Below are 19,424 nucleotides of genomic sequence, written 5' to 3' on the forward strand. Positions count from 1 at the left end.
ACCCCTTATCCTTAGACTGTGACCCCTGGTTCTGGACTTCCCCAACATCGGGAACATTCTTCCTGCGTCTAACCTGTCCAGGCCCGTCAGAATTTTATATGTTTTTATGAGATCCCCTCTCATTTCTTCTAAACTCCAGTGAATACAGGCCCAGTCGATCCAGTCTCTCCTCATATGTCAGTCCAGCCATCCCGGGAATCAGTCTGGTGAACCTTCGCTGCACTCCCTCAATAACAAGAATGTCCTTTCTCAGATTAGGAGACCAAAACTGAACACAATATTCCAGGTGAGGCCTCACCAAGTTGGGCGGCAGGGAGAAACGCTGAGAGTCCTGCAGCGCTGCACATCCCGGGTGTCGTGCACATGCCGGAGAATTATCATTATAAGTTAAAGTATGGTGTCGGAGATAAACCACAGAATGTAGTGTTTTGTTGTTCAAAGTGAAGTTACTTATTGGGAACTTGTATGTGGTATAAATTGATAGGATACCGGCTCAAGTTAAATGTTGCTGAGTCGCCAAACTGAGCTGTGTATCTGAAAGGAGGCCCTGGGTAACGCAAGACACTTCCCTAATAGGGCAGTTGTTCTCAGACAGATCTTGCACATGTCCTTGTAGCTACCTTAAATCCTGGAGGCACATTGCGTACCCTTTTGGTAACTGTTGGTGAAAGTTTAATTTTCACCTCCAAGGAAAGCAAGGACCTCCGGGTATTTCCTCATCTATAGAATTTCTTGTGTTCAGTAAAACATCAAACTCTTGTTGTCGCTTGGTTCTTGGCACCAGGAACTTGGTGACCTTTCCTCTCCTTTCCTATTGGCTGGAGGGCAGGTATAGTTTAAACTCTGTGCCAAACTTGCTCCTTCGATTCATTTCACTCTAACTTCTAACATGCATATGAGAGTAAAGTTCATTTTGACGCTCCGAGCCAGAGTTTACCAGCCTACATGGAATGTGCTCTTTTGTTCTGGATAGGACTAATTAAAAATAAGAGAATTTCTGTATTGCAAGAGAGGTTAAGTAATTCTAACCAGAGGATTATTAATTCATATCATCTTTCATTCCTCTATGTACCAGAGGCATAGGACACAGGGAACTGGAAGGAGCACCAATCAGGGAGAGATAGTTGGAAGCACACTCTCTTATTGCAGTTAATAAGAACATAAGAAATAGGAACAGGAGTAGGCCATACGGCCCCTCGAGCCTGCTCCGCCATTCAATACGATTATAGCTGATATGATCATGGACTCAGCTTCACTTCCCTGCCTGCTCCCCATAACCCCTTATCCCCTTATCGTTTAAAAAAACTGTCGATTTCTGTCTTAAATTTATTCAATGTCCCAGCTTCCACAGCTCTCTGAGACAGCGAATTCCACAGACTTACAACCCTCCGAGAGAAGAAATTTCTCCTCATCTCTGTTTTAAATGGGCGGCCCCTTATTCTAAGATCATGCCCTCTAGATCTAGTCTTCCCCCATCAGTGGAAACCTCCTCTCTGCATCCACCTTCTCAAGCCACCTCATAATCTTATAACAAAAAGTTGTAACAGGAAGAAACATTAAAAAAGCACCAAAACTACGAGGTGAAAATCAGAAATAAAACCAGCGTGGGAAATAAAGTGAATGTAAATTATAAATAGATAATATACTTTTATTTTGGTCCTTGTGTGTATAAGGAACACAAAATTAGAGAAAATGTGACCATGAGGAAAAGTCTAATTGGGATTTTAGAACTCTGCAGTTGTGGAATAATTGTATCTATGCATTGGAAAATGATGTTTAAAAGGCAAATTATAATTGAAGGTGCTCACTGCAGCGGTTTTACAGTTGTTCCTTAAACAAGATTGGAAACTGTTGATAATTTTTTTCATTAGTTTTTTTTCCCCATTGGACTCAATGCTTGTGAATTGATTTACAGGTTCTTGGTATGAGGAAATGATCAACAATAGGAACAAATCTGTTGTTCGCAGTATGAGTTGGAATGTTGATGGACAGAAAATCTGCATTGTGTATGAAGATGGTGCTGTTATTGTGGGTTCAGTGGACGGTAATGTATTTCAGAATGAAGAATTGTAATGTGAATTGGATTTTGACATTCATCTATCTATAATTTTTTTATGGATTATGCAATTAAAAAAAAAAAATTCCCTCCACAATTCCGGTATAAAAGTACTCTAAATATTTATGCTGTCATTAAATTAATTTGCTGAAATGTCAATTTAAATTATAATGCATGTTAACTTGTATATAATAACCTATCTTAAATCAATAAATTAATAAGTAAATACATAAATAGGAGACCCATGTTCCAAAACATAGAAATGTGAATAGACATTAATTTATTTAATATAGGTTATATAGAAGTTAACATTTTTGCAACTACTGTGTTTCTGGTAGGCATAAAATTCATTGCTAACTGCCACTTAAGACTGACTTCTTGATGGTTAACTTTTTCTTAATAGTCTCATGTTTTCTGTATTTTGTCAGGTAACCGCATTTGGGGCAAAGAATTGAAGGGCCTCCAATTGAGTCAAGTCGCCTGGTCACCAGATAGCAAGATTCTTATATTTGGCATGGCTAATGGAGAAATACATATATATGACAGCCAAGGAAATTTTATTGTAGGTTTACTGTTTTTTTTATCTCGAATTATTGAATTTTCTTGTCATTTTTTTTAGAACTTCTTGATCTATTTGCATTTTCATCGAGACTGAACTCTAAGTATGATATATACGATAATGCAATTTTTAATTAGTTGTGATGATTTGGGACCATTCAAAGTTGTCTCAGATTTGCAGGTGTACAAAGTACTTTTAAGTAGGGTTAATACTCTTGTATGTACTTAGAGAAGAATGAAGGAAAAGAGTACACGTCTGAAAATTATCATTTACGATGGTCTCTTAAGGAAGAATTAAAATGTTTTAATTAATTTCTAGTTCAGCTACCGAATACATTATCTACCTATATTTAGTTAATTGAAAGGAACATTTTGTTAAAGAGAATTGTATACAGATATAAGTATGTATAACTGCAAAATGTATTTCAATTTCATTTTCATACTGTAATCAAAGTTTAAGAGCTTTTTGATATTGTGATTAACTTGAGCCTTTCCTCATGCTTGTCTGTAATCTAATTTTGTATGTATTCATTATATCTTTGTTTTTTCTTTCTAGGTGAAGCTGGTGCTGCAGTGTCTTGCTAGTGTAACTGGTGCAGTCAGCATTGTTGGTATCCACTGGTATTCTGGAACAGAAGGCTATGTTGAACCAGACTGTCCCTGCCTAGCTATCTGCTTAGACAATGGTCGTTGTCAAATAATGCGTCATGAGCATGATGAGAGTGAGTATTGTCATTATATAAATTTGTGGTAGTTTAAGGATTTTTATTATTACACACCAATATCTGAGACGAGGGAAATGTGTTCCGAACCTCTCATGAATATTGTCAATACCTCTCTTCCATTGACCAGCAGGAGGTAGACTTTAAACTGGATTAGACATACAGGAGGTTATATTGGATAACCCTGAAAACGGGAGTGAAGATCACGTCATGCGCCTGTTCATCGCTATGTAGTCAGCACATTAAATTCGTGATGCCCGCTGTTTTAAATGATTGTTGTGTGCAGCCAATCCTACCTGCGCTGTTCATTGACTACACGTACCGGCAAGAGGCTCGATATCACGAGTGGCTACCTCAACTAAAAGATAGCCTACACCTCTTAAAAGGGTGGTGGATTGTGACTGCAAGAAGTGATGGGCGTTCTATTTTAAATTAATCTGTGCTGTGATAAGAACATAAGAAATAGGAGCAGGTGTAGGCCATAAGGTGCCTCGAGCCTACTCCGTCATTCAATAAGATCATGGCTGATCTGATCATAGACTCAGCTCTACTTCCCTGCCCACTCCCCATAACCCCTTATCCCTTTATCGTTTAAGAAACTGTCTATTTCTGTCTTAAATTTATTTAATGTCCCAGCTTCCACAGCTCTCTGAGGCAGCAAATTCTACAGATTCACAACCAACCCTCTGAGAGAAAACATTTCTCCTCATCTCAGTTCTAAATGGGCGGCCCCTTATCCAAAGATCATGCCCTCTCGTTCTAATCTCTCTTACTAGTGGAAACATCCTCTCTGCATCCACTTTGTAAAGCCCCCTCATAATCTTACATGTTTCTATAAGATCCCCTTTCATTCTTCTGAATTCCAGTGAGTAGAGGCCCAACCTACTCAACTTTTCCTCATAAAAGTTAACCCACTCATCCCCGGGATCAACCTAGTGAACCTTCTCTGAACTGCCTCCACAGCAAGTATATTCTTTCATAAATATGGAAACCAAAACTGCACATAGTATTCCAGGTGTGGCCTCACCAATACCCTGTACAGCTGTAACAAGACTTCCCTGCTTTTATACTTCATCCCGTTTACAATAAAGGCCAAGATTCCATTGACCTTCCTGATCACTTGCTGTACCTGCATTCTATCCTTTTGTGTTTCATGCACAAGTACCCCCAGGTCCTGCTGTATTGCAGCACTTTGCAATCTTTCTCCATTTAAATAATAACGTGCATTTTCTTAACCCCATATACACATGCTAACGCCTCTTTCTCGACCATACTGTAGGCTCTTTCAGCCTTAAGACAGACTTCTAGACGTGTATGCAACTGGTTGAAGTCTGCCCGATACATTGGTTTGCTGTAACACACAGCCGACCCCGCACGAAGATGCATCAAATGCTAGCACTAATCGTTTACACAGGTCAAACAGTACAAGTAACTTTTTAGAACAAAGTAGGTTTCCGGCCTTCTCAAAGGCTGTCTCTTGAAATTAACCCCAAACCCAGTCGTCACCCTTACGTAACAACATGTGCAACGGTTCCAGCAAAGTGCGTAACCCGGGTAGAAAATTACCAAAATAGTTGGAGTCCCAGAAACTAATGCAGCTCCATCACATTCTGTGGTCTGGGTGCGTTCTTGATGTCCTCTGTCTTTGAGTCCGTGGGTCTGATGCCGTCTGCTGCAATCTTTCTCCCCAAAAATTCGACCTCTGGCGCCAGGAAAACACACTTGGAGTGTTTTAGCCCGAGTCCCAGTCTGTCTAGTCGACCTGGAACCTCTTCCACGTTGTGCAGGTGTTCGGTGGTGTCATGACTGGTGATCAGGATGTCGTCTTGAAACATAACGGTGCACAGAACCGATTTCAGCAGACTCTCCATGTTGCTCTGGAAGATGGCTGCAGCCGAATGAATCCCAAAAGAGTACCTGTGGTGTATAAACAGTCCTTTGTGCATGTTGATGCACTTCAATCTTTTCGAAGATTCAGCCAGCTCCTGTGTCATGTAGGCAGAGGTTGGTGAACGACTTTCCCCCCCGCCCGCCCCCTCCAACGTTGCGAACAGGTCATCCGCCTTGGGTAGCGGGTACTGGTCTTGTAACGGGACTCGTTTGATTGTTACCTTGTAGTCTCTGCAGATTCTGACTGTGCCATCGCTTTTCAACACTGGAATAATCGGACTGGCCCACTCGTTGAACTCGACTGACTATATGATTCCCTCTCATTGGAGTCTGTCCAGTTCGATCTCTACTTTCTCCCTCGTCATATATGAAACCGCTCGAGCCTTGTGATGAACGGGCCTTGCATCGGGGACTAGATGGATTTGCACCTTGGCGCCTGTGAAGTTGCCGATGCCTGGTTTGAATAGTGACAGAAACTTGCTCATGACTTGGGCGCACGAGGCATCATCCACTGAAGATGGTGCTTTGATGTCGTCCCAGTTCCATCGAATCTTTCCTAGCTAGCTTCTGCCGAATAGCATTGGGCCATCGCCTGGTACAGTCCACAGTGATAAATCATGCACCGCTCCATCGTACGATACCTTAACTGCCGCACCGCCAATGACTGGTATGAGCTCTTTGGTGTAGGTGCTCAGCCTTGTCTGAATCAGGCTCAGTTTGGGCCTTTGTGCCTTGTTGCTTCACAATTTCTCAAAAGCTTTCTGACTCATAATTGACTGACTCGCCCCCGTGCCCAACTTCATTGATACCGGAATACCGTTCAGTTTGACTTTCAGCATGATAGGAGGGCTCTTGGTGGTGAAGGTGTGTACCCCATACACTTCTTCCTCGGGTTGAGTTGCCTCTCTTGTTTGTTCTGCCTTTAATCGCTGGAGGTGCCCCATTGTTTCTCAGCCTTTGCACATGTAGTGCTTGAATCGACATTGATGGGCTCGCTGATTACCCCTGCAGCGCCAACAAGGTGCTAATAGATTTGCATTCACGCCCGATGGCGGACTCAGTCATCCTAGGTCTTGCGGTTGCAGACGTGTCGGCTCTGCCATATGCAGTTCTGCCTGCTAGCGACGTTATTTTATGCACAGTACTTGCCGATGAGCTTCGATGTTGGGACGATATCTGTCTGGGATTATTGCTCGTGGATATGAATGCCTGGGCTATCGTGATGGCCTTGCTTAGGTCTAGGGATTCGGCGGACAGCAGCTTGCAAAGAATGACCTCGTGGCCGATGCCAAGCACAAAAAAGTCCTGCAGCATTTCCCCCAAAAATCCAGCAAATTCGCACATTCCCGCAAGGCATCTCAGGTCAGTGACATAACTCGCCGCGTCCTGGCCCTCAGAGCGGCGGTGCGTGTAGAGGCGATACCTGGCCATTAAGATGCTCTCCTTCGGCTTGAGGTGGTTCTGAACCAGGTTACACAGCTCTGTATATGTTTTCTCTGGTGCAAGCAGATTCTTGAGGCCGTATATTGTGGACCCACACACGGTGAGGAGAATCGCCCTGCGCTTGATCGCTTTATCATCCCCATCCAGCTCGTTGGCCACGAAGTACTGGTCGAGCCGCTCAATGAAGGCTTCCCAAACAGCACCCTCTACAAATCTCTCTAAAATACCAACGGCAGCCATGACTGTGTGAAAATTCGTAATCTGCTACTCGTCGCCAATTGTTAAGTATGGAAGAACTCCACAAGACTGAGTACTGTGAGCTAAAACTGATGTGACCTTTGTCTCTTTAATACAACTCTAGAGTGCCTAAGCAGACAACCTTTTATACTCCCTTGCACGAGGTGTGCAGGTGACCCTTGGGCCTCCAAAAGTTGCGCCCTCTGGTGGCAAGTCTTACACAGTTACAATGTTTACATATATAACACACGCCATCTTTGAGGAGTGGCTGAACATGCGAGAGAGTGAGCATCAAGGTTTTCTGACAATGCACTGGAGGCCTTGATGTAAGACATGGAGAGACATCCTGTATCCGCTGGGGGGATGGGGGGGAGTGGGGGGAGGCCTCCAGCCATATGCTCAGGGGGAAGTTGGAAGAAGTAGTGGCAGAGGTCAATACCAGGAGTGTTACTCCAAGAACATGGATGCAGTGCCAGCAGAAGTTTAATGATCTGAGTTATCAAGATGAGTGAATTCAATCGTTAAATGGCATATCCTACAAGCTCCACCACTAGCCTCACCGACTGCTCAATTCACTACACTCCCATCACCCACCTACCAACAATCTCTATCAATCAGTACTCAACCCTTCAATTCATATGCTTTACCTCTCCCTCACACACTTAGCGCTGCTGCAAGGCTTGTACCTACAACTCACAACTCGCACACTCTGGCAGCTATTCAACCATGACCGCCACATCACCCAAACATATTGCAGGACACTCACTGACACATTTTCCTCTTTCTTGCAGGAGAAGGTGGTGCTTAACAGGAGATAGAAGGAAAGAACTGGAGGAGGACAAGTGTGTCTGCATGCTTTAACTCCCACGGTGGAGACAGTGATGGCCACCATGGGAAGGGGCTTCGCTGAGGCTGAGCGGTCCAGGCAGTGGAAGCGTTGCTTAAGGACGTCTTTGTGCTCTATAATGTTCCTTGTGGCAGCATGGCTGTCATTGTGTATGCAGTCAGTGGCATCCTGGGGAAGCCTGCATCCCCAGCATTGAAGCACTGACCACACATGAGATCAGCTCCGCTGGGCAGGCCACATTGTTCGCATGCCAGACACGAGACTCCCAAAGCAAGCACTCTAAGCGGAACTCCATGGCAAACGAGCCTAGGATGGACAGAGGAAACATTACAAGGACACCCTCAAAGCCTCCCTGATAAAATGCAACATCCCCACCGACACCTGGGAGTCCCTGGCCAAAGACCGCCCTAAGTGGAGGAAGCGCCTCGAGTCTCATCGCTGAGTGCATGCAGAAAACAAGCGCAGGCAGCGGAAAGAACGTGCAGCAAACCTGTCCCACTCTCCATTACCCTCAACGACTGTCTGTCCCACCTGTGGCAGGGACTGTGGCTCTCGTATTGGCTGTTTAATCACCGAAGGATTCATTCTAACTGTGGAAGCAAGTCTTCCTCGATGCCTATGATGATGATGATGATGATGATGGGGAAGCCTGCAGTACATGCAAACTCTCGCACTCGCTCTGTCTGCTTGTCTCTGGCAAGCGGGAATAAGATGAAACTATTCTGTGTATAGAGAGCCTCAGTGCTCTTCCTTATGCAGCAGTACACTGCAAACTGCGAGATATTGGTTATATCTCCAGAAGCAGCCTGGAAAGGGCCAGACGTATAAGAGTTAAGAGCCACGGTCATCTTGATAGCCACAGTTAATTTTATCCTTGCCCTGCTTTGAGGTTGCAGTTATGGCTGCAGCAGTTGGCAGATTTCAGTCACGACCTCTTTTGAGAAACAAATGGGTCTCGTGCATTGGTCCTTGCTAAAGTTGAGGTAAGAGAATTGCTCCCTGAAGACCCTCAGCGGATATGGCCTCCTGCAGAGCTCTTCCTCCTCTTCTTCCTCTTCCTCTTCTTCCTCTTCCTCTTCCCAACATCCCTATTACTGTTAGTAGGAGTTGTGTACAGACCTCCAAACGTTTTTTGCCCTTTGGTGTTCTGCAGCTCTACCCATATAGATTCCACATCATCCAAGCTAATGTCTTTCCTAACTATTGCATTAATCTCCTCTTTAACCAGCAATGCTACCCCACCTCCTTTTCCTTTTATTCTATCCTTCCTGAATGTTGAATACCTCTGAATGTTGAGTTCCCAGCCCTGATCATCCTGGAGCCACGTCTCCGTAATCCCAATCACATCATATTTGTTAACATCTATTTGCACAATTAATTCATCCACCTTATTGCGGATACTCCTTGCATTAAGACACAAAGCCTTCAGGCTTGTTTTTTTAACACCCTTTGTCCTTTTAGAATTTTGCTGTACAGTGGCCCTTTTTGTTCTTTGCCTTGGGTTTCTCTGCCCTCCACTTTTCCTCATCTCCTTTCTGTCTTTTGCTTTTGCCTCCTTTTTGTTTCCCTCTGTCTCCCTGCATTGGTTCCCATCCCCCTGCCATATTAGTTTAAATCCTCCCCAACAGCACTAGCAAACACTCCCCCGAGGACATTGGTTCCGGTCCTGCCCAGGTGCAGACCGTCCGGTTTGTACTGGTCCCACCTCCCCCAGAACCGGTCCCAATGCCCCAGGAATTTGAATCCCTCCCTGCTGCACCACTGCTCAAGCCACGTATTCATCTGCGCTATCCTGCGATTCCTACTCTGACTATCACGTGGCACTAGTAGCAATCCCGAGATTACTACTTTTGAGGTCCTACTTTTTAAAAAAGGAGGGAGAGAGAAAACAGGGAATTATAGACCGGTCAGCCTGACCTCAGTAGTGGGTAAAATGATGGAATCAATTATTAAGGATGTCATAGCAGTGCATCTGGAAAATGGTGACATGATAGGTCCAAGTCAGCATGGATTTGTGAAAGGGAAATCATGCTTGACAAATCTTCTGGAATTTTTTGAGGATGTTTCCAGTAAAGTGGACAAAGGAGAACCAGTTGATGTGGTATATTTGGACTTTCAGAAGGCTTTCGACAAGGTCCCACACAAGAGATTAATGTGCAAAGTTAAAGCACATGGGATTGGGGGTAGTGTGCTGACGTGGATTGAGAACTGGTTGTCAGACAGGAAGCAAAGAGTAGGAGTAAACGGGTACTTTTCAGAATGGCAGGCAGTGACTAGTGGGGTGCCGCAAGGTTCTGTGCTGGGGCCCCAGCTGTTTACATTGTACATTAATGATTTAGACGAGGGGATTAAATGCAGTATCTCCAAATTTGCGGATGACGCTAAGTTGGGTGGTAGTGTGAGCTGCGCGGAGGATGCTATTAGGCTGCAGAGTGACTTGGATAGGTTAGGTGAGTGGGCAAATGCATGGCAGATGAAGTATAATGTGGATAAATGTGAGGTTATCCACTTTGGTGGTAAAAACAGAGAGCCAGACTATTATCTGAATGGTGACAGATTAGGAAAAGGGAAGGTGCAACGAGACCTGGGTGTCATAGTACATCAGTCATTGAAGGTTAGCATGCAGGTACAGCAGGCGGTTAAGAAAGCAAATGGCATGTTGGCCTTCATAGCGAGGGGATTTGAATACAGGGGCAGGGAGGTGTTGCTACAGTTGTACAGGGCCTTGGTGAGGCCACACCTGGAGTATTGTGTACAGTTTTGGTCTCCTAACTTGAGGAAGGACATTCTTGCTATTGAGGGAGTGCAGCGAAGATTCACCAGACTGATTCCCGGGATGGCGGGACTGACCTATCAAGAAAGACTGGATCAACTGGGCTTGTATTCACTGGAGTTCAGAAGAATGAGGGGACTTCATGGAAACGTTTACAATTCTGACGGTTTAGACAGGTTAGATGCAGGAAGAATGTTCCCAATGTTGGGGAAGTCCAGAACCAGAGGTCACAGTCTGAGGATAAGGGGTAAGCCATTTCGGACCGAGATGAGGAGAAACTTCTTCACCCAGAGAGTGGTGAACCTGTGGAATTCTCTACCACAGAAGGTAGTTGAGGCCAATTCACTAAATATATTCAAAAGGGAGTTAGATGAAGTCCTTACTACTCGGGGGATCAAGGGTTATGGCGAGAAAGCAGGAAGTGGGTACTGAAGTTTCATGTTCAGCCATGAACTCATTGAATGGCGGTGCAGGCTAGAAGGGCTGAATGGCCTGCTCCTGCACCTATTTTCTATGTTTCTATGTTTCTATGTTTCTTCTTCCTCTTCCTCTTCCTCTTCTTCCTCTTCCTCTTCCTCTTCTTTTCCTCTTCCTCTTCCTCTTCTTCCTCTTCCTCTTCCTCTTCTTCCTCTTCTTCTTCCTCTTCCTCCTCTTCTTCCTCTTCTTCCTCTTCTTCCTCTTCCTATTCCTCTTCTTCATCTTCCTCTTCTTCCTCTTCTCCCTCTCCCTCTCCCTCTCCCTCTCCCTCTCCCTCTCCCTCTCCCTCTCCCTCTCCCTCTCCCTCTCCCTCTCCCTCTCCCTCTCCCTCTCCCTCTCCCTCTCCCTCTCCCTCTCCCTCTCCCTCTTCCTCTTCCTCCTCCCTCCTCACCTTCCAGCAGCTTGTCCAGCTCTGCGTTGCCTTTCTGCATTCTCTCAATCATGTTCAAGTCCCAGAGGAAGCCCTACCAGTCCACCCATGCCTGGAAGCAACAGGATTTTAAATGACCAACAAAGTACTTTAGCACCAGCCAGACCACTCCCTGTACAGTATTCAAACTACATGCAAGTATGGGAATGCTCCAAAAACATGTAGGGCTAGAAATTGTGTAGCATCCCATTTGGGGTGATAACTTTTGAAGGAGCGCAAAATTATCGGCAGGCGAAAAGGATTTGCTGCTCCCGGGAACTTCAGCTTTAGTGCTCCAAGAGGGAAGTGGAGCGCTAAATCAAGCGCTACCACTTCCCTTGGAGCGCTGAAGAGTATGAGAGAGACGATAGCGGCTGAGTGCTGAACAATGTTTAGTGCATTGCGGCCATCTTTAAAGACTCCTTCCCTCACTTAAAGGGAAAGCCAATGATGGGTTCAGTCACTCCTCATGCACTGTCTGTTGGGCTGTTGACCTGCGCTATGTGCATAGAAGCCCCAAGCACTCAGAGTATAAGCATGAAGATTTACGGGGTAAAAAGAAACCAGGAGGCACCAGACATAGAAACATAGAAAATAGGTGCAGGAGTAGGCCATTCGGCCCTTCGAGCCTGCACCGCCATTCAATGAGTTCATGGCTGAACATGCAACTTCAGTACCCCATTCCTGCTTTCTCGCCATACCCCTTGATCCCCCTAGTAGTAAGGACTACATCTAACTCCTTTTTCAATATATTTAGTGAATTGGCCTCAACAACTTTCTGTGGTAGAGAATTCCACAGGTTCACCATTCTCTAGGTGAAGAAGTTTCTCCTCATCTCAGTCCTAAATGGCTTACCCCTTATCCTTAGACTGTGACCCCTAGTTCTGGACTTCCCCAACATTGGGAACATTCTTCCTGCATCTAACCTGTCTAAACCCGTCAGAATTTTAAACGTTTCTATGAGATCCCCTCTCATTCTTCTGAACTCCAGTGAATACAAGCCCAGTTGATCCAGACTGGGAAGAGAAATCAATGTTGTCCTACCTGACCACCATTTCCTTTAAATATCGCTCCCCAAGTGGCCAGCCGAGGTGACAACGCCTCCTGCAGCTGCCGTTATTGACGCCCGGCGATGTTGCAGGGAGCGGGAGTGAATATCACATCCGGGGCGTTGCTCACCGGATGACAATCTTCGGGGTGCAAGAGAGTGAGGCGGTAAGTGTTAGCACGAGCACAAAATCGCCAGGGAAGTTCGCGGGCGTCGGTGAATTGGCCACGCCCAGTCGGTAACCCCTCAGCACCCCGTTACCGCCCCTTGCAGGCGCTAACTGGAGGCGCAAACGAGGCGAATTTCTCCCCCGTACAGTTGCACCAGCAGCTAGAAGAAATAATCCAACAACTAATATGTAAATAGTTCCTTATCCCTTTAAATAGCGGTAATGTGGTGTCCTTCATTCTGTTTAACGTCGTGTTCAGCTGTGTGATGTTAAAATAGGGCGCTGGCTGGGGTGTGCAGTTCAAAAAAGTGGTCTCTTCAAATCAGCCTTGCACACTGATTTGTGCTGGCTGACAAAGAGCTATCTAGCCTAATCCCACTTTCCAGCACTTGGTCCGAAGCCTTGTAGGCAATGGCACTTCAAGTGCACATCCAAGCACTTTTGAAATGTGGTGAGGGTTTCTGCCTCTACCACCCTTTCAGGCAGTGAGTTCCAGACCCCCACCACTCTGGGTGAAAAGATTTCCTCCTCCAAGTTACTTTAAATCTATGCCCTGGTTGTTGACCCCTCTGCTAAGAGAAATGGGTCCTTCGTATCACCTCTATTTAGGCCCCTCATAATTTTATACACCTCAATCACGTCTCCCCTCAGCCTCCTCTGTTTGAGAGAAATCAACCCCAGCCTATCCAATCTTTCCTCATAGCTAAGATTCTTCAGTCCAGGCAACATCCTCGTAAATCTCCTCTCCACCCTCTCTAGTGCAATCACATATTTCCTTTAATGTGGTGACCAGAACTGCATGCAGTATTCTAGCTGTGGCCTAACTAGTGTTTTATACAATTCATGCATGACCTCCCTGCTCTTATAATCAATGTTTCAGCTAATAAAGGCAAGTATCCCATATGCATTCTTAACCAGCTTATCTACCTGGCCTGCTACCTTTAGAGATCTGTGGACATGCACTCCAAGATCCCTCTGTTCCCCTATACTTCTCAGTGTCCTACCATATATTGTATATTCCCTTGCCTTGTTAGCCCTCCTGAAATGCATTCCCTCACACTTCTCCGGATTGAATTCCATTTATTACTGTTCTGCCCACCTGACCAGTTCTACCTGCTCTGCATGCTGCCAGCAGTTGTTAGATGTGCAGGTGTAAACCCCTTTACCAAGATGCCGTCCTGCACATTTCCCGTCAGAAGTGTGCGTGTTCATCTCTGATCTCATTTTCGAGCGTTAGGTGGCCGAGTAGCGCCTAAAAACGGGTGCTGCACAGCCCAATTTAGCTCTCACAATGTCAGATTTCATACCAAAAGGGGTCTAAACATATGCAGGAGGCAACCACTCGACAGGGCAGATCTGTTAGAGCATGACCTTTGGAGCATATTTTCAAATAATGAGCCTCACCTTATGTCCCCCTCCCCGTGCTGAGAGCAGACGAAGATTCGGACACTGATAATTTCAAAATCAGAAGAGATTTATTACAATAATTGAAATCTCCAATTGTTAGTGTTAAATGATTAGAAAGTTAAACATTTTTTCAGTTCAAAAATATATCTAAATTTGTTTCTTCCCATTTGTAACAGCAAATGTTGAATTTTTCTTTCATAATACTGCCTTAAAACCTTGTAACATTTTATAATCAACATGAGTGGGCAGATTTATTCAAAAATGTACACATGGAAGAGTACAAAAATGTTTGAAAATTATGCAATATGATGGAAATACAAAGATGAAACTTTAATAATTATTCAAAAGATGCAAACAAGCAACTCTTAACAGCTATTCAAAAATTTTAATATAATAAATGTGCAAACAATGAAGATTAAACAATGTTTCCAAAAACTGTCAGCTTACCCCTTGAGTGACAAGGAGGAGAAAGTGGAACTAGTAGAGACAGGAATTAAATTCCTGACTCTCTTATGGCACCATACTTGGCCCCTGTGCCCAGCAGAGCTCTTCTACTTGCTGCCTCCTGTGCTGTCTACCAGCCACTGTGGCTGGCGCATCTACCTGCGGTGTGGTGAAGGAATGTAGATCTGAGCTGATGCTTACGGTCGTCTTCTCCTGGAACAGTGACGCTGCTGCCTGCATCCCAGGAGTTAGATCATGAGCTGTTTCATGCGGCCTACTGTGTGCAGCTGGCATCATGCATACTGCTGTAAGGCTGGAGTCCAGGGTAGTGTCACCTCCCATGGAGATGAAAGCATCAGCCACATGGGCGCTATGATCCAACCCACTAGTGTGGAGTTCACCGACCAGCTCAGCAACCGCCTTGATGGGTGGAACAATGGCAGCTGCGATGCCCAGCAAGGTCTCATTGACAGACTATAAGCCATCATTGTAACAACCTCCAGTATTGTTTCCTAAGATCTGAACTGTAGTAGCCTGAACGTCCATCGAGTTGGAATCTTGATTTCTACTGGTGAGCCAACTGCTGGATGGGCTCCTGGAGTTCAGCTGCTGCCTGTTCAATGTTGTCACAGATCTGTGCAGCAGATTCTTAGACCATGCCAGCAAGGTTCTCCATTATGTCCTTGATGGAGGCCAGGGATCTTGAGCTCCTCTGGTGCTCCATCCTCGTGTGCCTCCTCATTTCTGCAGATGACAAATCAGGTTCCGCTGACTCACCGGAGAGGCATATACATACTCCACCTTCTCCACGTTTGTCACCTCCATAGTGCTGCTGGAGTCTGATGCCTGGAAGCTGTTGCGGCACAAAAGTGCTCTCCGAGCACGGTCATGTGTGCCCATGTTGGTGCCAGGCTGAGGAGAGTCAGTTGATTCGACCTCTGCTTGAAGTTGGCCAGAGGGTTTAATCCCAGGAAGGAGTGTGGTGCAGAACCCTGACTTTCCGTCAGTCCCGAATCAAAAGTTATGAGCTGCCTTCTGAAGATCGGGTCCTCTCCCTCCATCTTCTGCTGGGACTGCTCCGCCTCACTTCCCCACGCAATCCCCCCACCACCACCTCCTCTTCCGAGTCATTCCCCTCTGGCTGCTCCAGTGCAACTGCCTTTGATCTCTTTTTTTTTTCTGTGGGGAGAAAAACAAATAATTAGAACGTTTATATTGTCAGGAGGAGAGTGGGTGTGGGTGGCAACCCTTTGCCACTGTCCTATACGGAAGCGTTGAACTCGCCCAACCGCATCAACTTCTACCACAGCCACGACGGTGCATCTCCCCAGCAGCTCTAGTGTCTTCTGTACATGAGGGGGTCGTCGCCCTCAGGCTTGGGATGCCCCTACCACTCATTGTCCTTTTCCAAGTATTTTGCGCATTCTTAGCCCGCAAAGACAAAAGGAAAAGATCAAAATGTGTTATTCGCAATTCCAACAATCGGGCAGCCCCCACAAAACTGGCTGCGACCCCAGGTCGACTTAGCGAGTTTTCGCTGATTGTGTTGGTTCGGGAAGGCTTTTCAAATTCCGTCATTTTCTCAGGCACACAGACACGTATTAAAAGATTTTACACATCACAAAACATTTAATTTACTAAGACATTGACTAATGTACAACTGGTTTCATTGATGTCACTTTCAGTGATTTTAAAATCAGGTTACTTACAGGTGAAGGAATAGACACACTTATTAAAAATGCTTATTTTTTCCTGATAAACCCATTCTCAGCTGTATTAATAAAACTGCACCAGGTTACCACTTTATACATCAATGAATATTTTTTAATGCAAAAAAGAATGATTACCTTGTATTATGCTGCCTGATTGTGCTGGTTCATGGAAGACGGAACGTTTGCTATTATGCAAATACATCTTGGCTGTGAACTGTAACTTAACCAGTGCAGTTTCGGGCATAATTTCCCAATTGCACCCAAATTGGAAACTCTATGGGCCCAAGTTTCCACATGATTTGCGCCTGATTTTTAGGAGCAACTGGTGGAGAACGGACTATCTTAGAATTCGCAATTCTCCACATTTTTTTTTCTGCAGTTCTAGTCAGGTAGAACAGTTCTACTTTGGAACAGAATTTTTTTCTTCAAAAGCGGGCGTGTCCGGCCACTGACGCCTGATTTGAAAGTTTCCACGGTGAAAATGTACTCCAAACTAAAGTAGAATGGAGCAAGTGAAGATTTTTGTAGAACTGAAAAAACCTGTTCCACACATTAAAAAATCAGGCGCAGGTTATAAATCAGGCATCCAGAACGAGGTGGGGGGGAGGGGAACTCATTAAATTCTACAATCAATCCTTATTTATACTTATACAAATATTATACAAATAAATCCAACCTGAATAAACATTTATAAGCAAAGAAAATATTAAATAAACCATCTTCCTACCTGTGTGAAAGTGCTTCAGCCAGGAAGAATGGTGCAGCAAGCCTCACAAAACGAGGGAGCCGACCGAACGCGGGCAGGGGGGTGCGGGGAGGAGGGAGCCGACCGAACGCGGTGGGGGGAGGGAAGGGAGCCGACGAACGCGGGAGGGGAAGGGAAGGGAGCCGATGAATGCGGGGGGGGGTGGGGTGGGGGGGGGAAGGGAGCCGACGAACGCGGGGGGGGAGGGGAGGGAAGGGAGCCGACGAACGCGTGAGGGAGAGAGGGAGGGAGGGAGCCGACCAATGCGGGCGGGAGGGAGGGAGCCAGGGAGGGAGCCTACCAAACGCGGGGGAGGGGGAGGGAAGGGAGCCGACCGAACGCGGGCGGGAGGGAGGGAGCCGACCGAACGCGGGGGGGGAGGGAAGGGAGCCGACCGAACGCGGGCGGGAGGGAAGGGAGCCGACCGAACGCGGGGGGTGGGGGAGAGGGAGGGAGCTGACCGTACGCGGGGGGGGAGAAGGGAATGGAGCCGTTCTAGACGGCTGGTGGGAAAGAGAGAAGGCTGCAGGAAGCCTCAGAAATTGAGGAGCCATTTCCCGACGGCAAAAGGGGGAGGTCGTCGGGAAACGGCTGCCTCAACTTTCTGAGGCTTCCTGCACCCTTCTCACTGCTACAAGAAGCCTCTGTGCTGATGGCAATGTACTTTTATTAAAAAATGTTCAAAAACTAAACGGCTACAAAGAACTACAAAAATGGCCGAGTGCCAATGTTTTTTTCACACTGAGCATGCGCGAACGCTCCAACGCGCACGTGCAGCGTTGCCGGCAGGAAAAAAACTAATTTAAATAGTACCCGCCCCCTCCCACTTACAAAATCGGCGCGAGTGTAGGCTCCGCCCCCCTGGGCGCCGCGCCAAGCAGACAAGGAGCTGCAAAGCGCTCCAGAATCGCTCGTTTTTTTTCCGGCGCCGTTTTAGGTGCGAAAAAAGGGCGCCCAGCTCGGAGGGGCACCCGTTTTTTATCATGTGGAAACTTGGGCCCTATATCACACATCTAGAGTGAATAATGTAACCTTCTAGTATTTTTCCTGATAGATCCTATCCTGATTGACACTGGTATAAATGTGGTTGGAATTCAGTGGAACTACTGTGGGAGTGTGTTGGCTGTTGCTGGTTCCCAGATGTCACCTGGTCAAGACAAGCAGGTCAATGTTGTACAGTTCTACACCCCTTTTGGTGAGGTGAGAGTTTTTTCTCTATCATTCTTTTGATTAGTGTAATTTCAAGTTAACTGTATATCTTATTACATATGAAACTCTGGTCGGAATTTTCCGGGGTGGTAACGGGCGAGATCAGTGGCGAATCGGGTAGGAAAACTGTTATTGTTGGCAGCGATTCGGGAACCCGTTGTCATCTCACTCCCACGCGCCTTTCTTCCAGGTGCGTCTGTCATCGCGGACCCAAGTGGCAGAGGCGGGCAACCCAATTTAAACAATTATTAGCTGCTTGTCAGACCCTGAAGTGTGTTTTTAATCTTACCTTTTAAATTGAACTGGATGCCCATGGAGCCACGCTGGTCGGGAAGCACGTCGGTAAACCTGAGGCGGGAGTTGCTCCAGCTGATTAGTTTATAGGATTAAATGTACTATAAAAGTTCCCACCTGACAGCGGATCACTTTCCTCAGGCAGAAGCTGTTTCTCACTGCATTTGCAAAATAGTTTGAGCTTTCTGCAGGATGCAAGTGTTTTTCAAGTAAAGTCTCCATCTAGTGTCGCCTCTCAGATTGCTTCTGTCATCTCTACTTCACCTAGCATTTATTCCATCAACATGGATGCTGTTTATATTGTCTCACTTTAGTCCTCAGAATCTGACCACGATGAGCCCCAACACCAGCAGCACCAAGCACACCAGCAACAACATCAACCTCCTTCACAATCACCTGATGCTGCACAGGACAGAGGGCATCAGCACCCAAATATATTCTTGCCAGGGATGGCCTCATCATGGTCAGATTTAGTTAACTTGATGCTGTACACTCATATGATGTGCCAGGTTGGCACCACCCACACCAACAACATAAAGGATCCCTACAATGACCAAGCCATTCCCTTCACATTCATCACTATTGTGGGGGGGGGGGGGGGGGTTACTGTTAGGTCTCACCATTCACTGCAACTCACTAAGCCACTTTCAAAGATGCGTACAAATCTTTTCAAGACCGGAAAGTGTTGAAAATAAAGATTTTTACATTTGACACCGCATTAACAGAAACTTTACATAAACATTGGATAAAACACCCAAGTGGCTACCCATGTGTATTGTTGTTTGATATGATTGCACTAGGATTAGGGTGAGTGTGATGAATGGCCAGTGAGATGGGGATGTGATAATGTAGATCGAGAGGGATGGGTCGATGTGCAAGGTACATTGGTGTGAGTAAGGATGTGCAGGAATAGGATATGAAAGGCAGAGTGATGGGGATATGATGAGAGGCACAGCAGGATGAAGTTGAGTGTGGCTTTGTACT

At 45.9% G+C, this 19,424-nt stretch overlaps 1 protein-coding gene across 2 annotated transcripts in view; it reads left to right on the forward strand.

Moving 5' to 3' along the window:
- The window catches only part of wdr35 (WD repeat domain 35), a 276,662-nt gene that overhangs the window by 24,290 nt on the left and 232,948 nt on the right, over positions 1–19,424 (forward strand). For both annotated transcript variants that reach the window (XM_070885100.1, XM_070885101.1), the window contains exons 5-8: positions 1,916–2,044; positions 2,485–2,618; positions 3,171–3,336; positions 17,992–18,137. In XM_070885100.1, coding sequence (XP_070741201.1) covers positions 1,916–2,044; positions 2,485–2,618; positions 3,171–3,336; positions 17,992–18,137 — 575 coding nt within the window. The remainder of the gene's footprint in view (positions 1–1,915; positions 2,045–2,484; positions 2,619–3,170; positions 3,337–17,991; positions 18,138–19,424) is intronic.

Source organism: Pristiophorus japonicus, chromosome 7 (genome assembly GCF_044704955.1).
Source record: "Pristiophorus japonicus isolate sPriJap1 chromosome 7, sPriJap1.hap1, whole genome shotgun sequence".
NCBI classification, from domain to species: domain Eukaryota; kingdom Metazoa; phylum Chordata; class Chondrichthyes; family Pristiophoridae; genus Pristiophorus; species Pristiophorus japonicus.